The sequence below is a fragment of the Musa acuminata genome, chromosome BXJ3-3 (genome assembly GCF_036884655.1).
Source record: "Musa acuminata AAA Group cultivar baxijiao chromosome BXJ3-3, Cavendish_Baxijiao_AAA, whole genome shotgun sequence".
NCBI lineage: Eukaryota > Viridiplantae > Streptophyta > Magnoliopsida > Zingiberales > Musaceae > Musa > Musa acuminata.
The window spans coordinates 8,272,501-8,277,885 of NC_088351.1; the positions used below are offsets into that span (position 1 = coordinate 8,272,501).

The 5,385-nt window shown below is 53.5% G+C and overlaps 2 protein-coding genes across 2 annotated transcripts in view; both read left to right on the forward strand.

The window, feature by feature from the left end:
- LOC135634356 (polygalacturonase ADPG2-like) overlaps positions 1-1,474 on the forward strand; it is a 2,067-nt gene extending 593 nt beyond the window's left edge. The window contains exons 1-3 of the mRNA XM_065144766.1: positions 1-4; positions 383-714; positions 786-1,474. The exon at positions 1-4 is cut by the window's left edge and continues 593 nt beyond it. Coding sequence (XP_065000838.1) covers positions 1-4; positions 383-714; positions 786-1,267 — 818 coding nt within the window. The 3' untranslated portion in view covers positions 1,268-1,474. The remainder of the gene's footprint in view (positions 5-382; positions 715-785) is intronic.
- A 1,051-nt stretch (positions 1,475-2,525) lies between these two features.
- Positions 2,526-5,133, forward strand: LOC135634355 (receptor protein kinase-like protein ZAR1). Its single transcript, XM_065144765.1, has 2 exons — positions 2,526-3,983; positions 4,063-5,133. Exons 1-2 carry the CDS (start codon positions 2,615-2,617, stop codon positions 4,662-4,664), a joined length of 1,971 nt encoding a protein of 656 aa, XP_065000837.1. The 5' UTR covers positions 2,526-2,614; the 3' UTR covers positions 4,665-5,133.
- Positions 5,134-5,385: the final 252 nt, after the last annotated feature.

The following is a 5,385-nucleotide window of genomic DNA, read 5'->3' on the forward strand; positions in this document are numbered from 1 at the left end:
GGTGGTGCGTTTCGCTCTCCCACTCTCTCTCTCTCTCTCTCTCTCTCTCGCTTTCCTTAGTATTGAAGTACATAGCACCCTATCTCAGTCCACCCTCGAAGCTGAATTTTTCAGACCGACGTTAATTTGGGTTGGGTTAATGCTTCCCTCAGTTTTTAGGAAAACTGGGCTTTGGCTGAGCGTTTGGCCCATTTCATGTGGGCTGAATGTGCCCAAAATAGCTGTCAATGGGCATTTGTTCTCTATTTTATTCATTTAATTCGTTCAAAACAATTGATATTCGATCTCATTTCTTATCAGGAATTAATACCGTGTAGATGATGACGCAATTAAACTTACTAGGACAGGGAAATTGAAGTGATGGCATCTTTCTCTTCTGCAGTTTACATTTGGTGAGGTGCGATCACACATTTATCCGCAATGTCTCGATTTATGGAGACTTCGACTCGCCCAACAACGACGGGATCGATATCGAGGACTCCAACAACACCTTCATCACGAATTGCCATATCGACACAGGGGACGATGCCATATGTCCCAAGTCCTCCACGGGACCTGTGCACAACTTAATAGTCACGGACTGCTGGATTCGGACCAAGTCATCTGCGATCAAGCTTGGAAGCGCGAGCTGGTTTGACTTCCGGAGATTGTTGTTCCACAACATCACCATCGTGGATTCGCATAGAGGACTCGCAATGCAGATTCGAGATGGAGGTGCTTCTTCTTTCGTATGCTTGCTGCCTATGCTTTGTTTTTGGCAGTAACAACAGTGATGATCTACGCAGGCAATGTGAGTGACGTCGTGTTCTCCAACATCAGAATAAGCACGAAATACTACGATCCTTCATGGTGGGGAAGAGCAGAGCCAATTTATATCACAACCTGCCCGAGAGATCCGGGTTCTAAGACCGGATCCATTTCAGACGTTCTCTTCATGAACATCTCAGCCGTGTCGGAGAACGGAGTGTTCTTATCGGGTTCACCGGGAGGACTCATCAGCAACCTCAAGTTCAAAGATATCAATCTGACGTACAAACGGAGGACGAAATATCCCGGTAACTTGTACGATTACCGGCCGGGGTGCAGGGGCATGGTGAAGCACCAGACGGCGGGGATGACGTTGGAGCACATCTCAGGACTGGAGATGGAGAATGTGAAGATGAGGTGGCATCGGAGCAACGTCAAAGGGTGGAATAATCCTCTTTCGATCACACCTTCCACCGTAAACAAACTGTCTTTCAAGGAATGGGCCTCTGAGATCTGTTAGCAATTTATTGGTCATCGTTCATCGTTCATCGTTCCGGCATGGAGCACAATAGGTTATTACTCTACTGCTCGTATAAGAATGCCCAAGTAGGGATGGAAACAATAAAAAAAGAAAAAAGAAGAGATGTATTGTGTAAGATATATAATATAACTAATAGAATAGGAACTCCACTTGGATTCCTTAAGAGATAACATTGATTTAGATCAATTATTTGTTTACTGCGAATCTGTTGACGGTAAAGCTGTGCTGGGCAATGTGCATGTCGCAGCGTAGCAGGCGGCAACCGTACATAAGCAGATCTATTGTAAGTATAAAAATTATAATATGTTATATTAAATATGAAAATAATTTTCATGCTTGAAATCAAATATTTAGATCTAGTTTTTGATGTTATCTATTCATAAATCTCTGTTTGATTTGTAAGGTACCGTAGATCGCTATCAATCTGTAAAGAAGAACTAATCGAAAAAACAGAGTATAAAATATAGAATAAAATATTATGAGATTTTCTTTCATCAAAAATACCTCGGAATCCTGGTTAAGTGGCTTCTCCCACGTTCCAATCCCAATCCGAATTCATTCAAACGATGTGATGAGTAGTAACTTTACCGCCTTCTCCCACATCATGTCAAAGCCCCGTGAGATGGCATCGCAATCCCGTGATCATCTGACCTCTGCTCATCCATTGACTATGGAGGTCCATGGGCCTACCATAACATGATCCGGATCCGGATCCGACCAATGTCCGGTAACTAAAACCCTGATTCCTAATAAAACAGAAGCAGCCTTCGAAATCGGATTATCTCGCGAGCCGGTCACCAACTCACGTAATTGGGTCTTCCAACTGGACGAAGACAAGAAGAAGAAGGCCCGAAGCCTCCGCCACACGTCTTGACAAACCGAAACTCGAACTTCCACCTGGGCTAACGTTTATGCTCGACGAGACAAAATGAGATCGGATCAAGTGACTTAACTACGGCGCAGTACGCCGGACGGAAGGAAGCTCATTTTTAATTTTGGCTTGGCGGGCACCAAAGCAGCAGAGCAGCTGCCTGTGGTACCATTACCAGTAAAGCGACAAGAGGCGTGAGTAGTGGACAAAAAAGCTTTCGCTTCGCTCCCTCCCCGATGCGCTCCTTTAACACATCATTTCAAATGGCCTTTCCTGTTTTTTTACCATCTCACCCCTCGGCGGCTCAGCCGACGACACTCTCCGTTCGATAATGTCCATTCTCGACATTCCATCAGAACCCTCACCCCCCATCCCGCTAAACCTACCCCGTTCCCTCTCAGCCTCTGCAACGCCTTGCGGCGTCAATGGCCAGGTTGTAACCAAAGCCCGAGGGAATGATGTCGAAGCAACCTGGAAGAGAGGCCAGGGCGGAGGCTGTTGTGCTCCTCCTCCTCTTCTCCTCTGCTGCGGCACTGACCACCGATGGCCTCGCCCTCCTCGCTCTCAAGTCCGCCGTCTCAGTCGACCCTACCGGTGCCCTCGCCAGCTGGCTCGACTCCGACGCCAGCCCCTGCTCCTGGACCGGCATCACCTGCCGCCTTGACCGCGTCGTCGCCCTTTCCCTCCCCGATCGCGCCCTCGCCGGCTACCTCCCCTCCGAGCTCTCCCTCCTGTCCGCCCTCGAGTCGCTCGCCCTCCCCGGCAATCGCCTCTCTGGTCCAATCCCCGCCGCCCTCGCTGCCCTCGGCGGCCTCGCCGAGCTTGACCTCTCACGCAACAACCTCTCCGGTCCCATCCCGCCCGAGCTCGGTCAGCTGACGTCCCTCGCTCACCTCGACCTCTCCTCGAACATCCTTAGCGGGCTCCTGCCCCCGGCCATCGCCACCCTTCCGCACCTCTCCGGCGTGCTGAACCTTTCCTGCAACCTGCTCTTTGGTCCGATTCCGGCGGCGTTCGGCGACATTCCGGTCGACGTGAGTCTAGACCTCCGGCAGAATAACCTCTCCGGCGAGATCCCGCAGGTTGGGCCCCTCCTCAGCCAGGGACCCACCGCCTTCGCCGAGAACCCAGGCCTCTGCGGCTTTCCTCTGAAGAACCCGTGCACGACCCCGAGGCAAGACCCCAAGATCCCCCAGCCGAACCCTAACATCAGTCTGAACCCCAGCGATGCTACCCCTCGTCCAATCGATGCGGAAAAGCGGAGGAGGTCGGCGAGCACGATCCCCATCCTCGCCGGTGTTGTGCTGGCTTCCATCGCCTCGATCCTCCTCCTTCAGTGGCACTTCCGTCGGCGGAGCGCCGCCGGGGAGGGCAAGGCCTCCAAGATCGAGATAGGCTCCTCGCCCGGCTACGGTAGCTCTGCGGTGGGGGGCTCGCGAGCTGAGGAGCGTAGGGAAGGGCACGCGTCGGAGATTTACGCGGCGGTGGACGAGGGGTTTGGGATGGAGCTGGAGGAGCTGCTCCGGGCGTCGGCGTACGTGGTGGGGAAGAGCCGGAGCGGGATCGTGTACAAGGTGGTCGTGAACCGGGGGGCCTCTGCCGTTGCGGTGCGTCGCCTCAGCGAGGCAGACGACGACGACGATCCCGGGGCCGGAGCAGGCGACGAGTGGCGGCGGCGCCGAGCGTTTGAGTCGGAGGCGATCACAATCGGGCGGGCGAAGCATCCCAATGTGGTCCGCCTGCTCGCCTACTACTACGCCCCGGACGAGCGCCTACTTATCTACGACTACATTCCCAACGGCACGCTGCACGCCGCCCTCCACGGTCAACTTCCAAATCTGTGTACCGTTATCTTAATTACTATGCCTACCGTCGATCATTCATCAAATGTCGTGAACTGCAGGTGGACCTCAAAATCCGACGGCTTCGGGGCTTCCGTGGGCGACGAGGCTGAACATACTTCAAGGGGTTGCGCGCGGGCTAGCTTACCTGCACGAGTTCAGCCCCCGGAAGCACGCCCACGGGGACATCACGTCGTCCAAGATCCTCCTTGACGACGACTTCCGGTCGCACATCTCCGGCTATGGCCTCGCTCGTCTCGTCTCCTCCGGGTCTCACCAGAAGCTGGCCCACTCGGCGTCGAAGAAGTTGGTGGTGCCCAGGGCGGGGACCGGGTATCTGGCCCCGGAGGCGCGAGGACCGGGGGCGTCTTCGGCATCATCGACGCAGAGAGGGGACGTGTTCGCGTTCGGGGTGGTGGCGCTGGAGGTGGTGACGGGCCGACCGGCGGACGCAGATCTGGAGGCGTGGGTGCGGGGGGCGTTCAAGGAGGAGCGGCCGCTGTCGGAGGTGGTGGACCCGGCGCTGCTGCACGAGGTGCACGCCAAGCGGGAGGTGCTCGCCGTGTTCCACGTCGCCCTCGGGTGCACCGAGGCCGACCCGGAGCTCCGGCCCCGGATGCGGACCGTGGCCGAGAGCTTGGACCGGATCGGCGCGACTCGGTGACCCAGACCGCCCGGTGCGTTTTGTTTGTGTCTCGAACTGCTGTACCTTTCTCTATGCATGAGTAGGTAATATTTTTATTTAGATTAGACCAGAGAGGAAGAGCTTCTCGTTCTACCCAAATTGCACGTTGTTTGGGGGGTGGGGCGGCGTTGGTGGTAGTAATGGTGTTACTGTCGGACCAGTTTTTGCCACTCTGAAAGAAGGTAAATTTGGGCGTTGGTGGTGGTGGTGGTGGTAATGGTGTTACTGGCTGACCAGTGTTTGCCACTCTGAAGGAGGTAAATTTGTTGTTATTATCAGCGATGGCAGCACTCCAGCTTTGGCCCGTGTACGTTTGTCCGTCTCCGGAGTGCAAGCTGATGCTGTTCTCTGCCGACTGCCCAACTCTGGATTCTGTGAGATTCTCTTTCTCTCTCTTGTAAGAGACACTGGTGGGTTTAAAAACGTTAATTATCATTTTTCTTGTTTTGCCTTCTTTAAGAAAAAAAATGCAATTGAGTGCATGCTATTATATATAACACAGCAGAATCAGAAAACGTATCTGCGTCACTGAAAAGAAGCTCGTCTTTTCGACAAAGCTATTGCTACTACTAAGGCTGAAGAGTGCATCTCAGCACATGGTGGTGACTTGGTTGCCATGTTCATAGCACGGTGGTGGTGAAGATGAATGGGGACAGCAGGAAAGGAAAGCCATTGTGCATAGCATAGTTGGTGAATGATA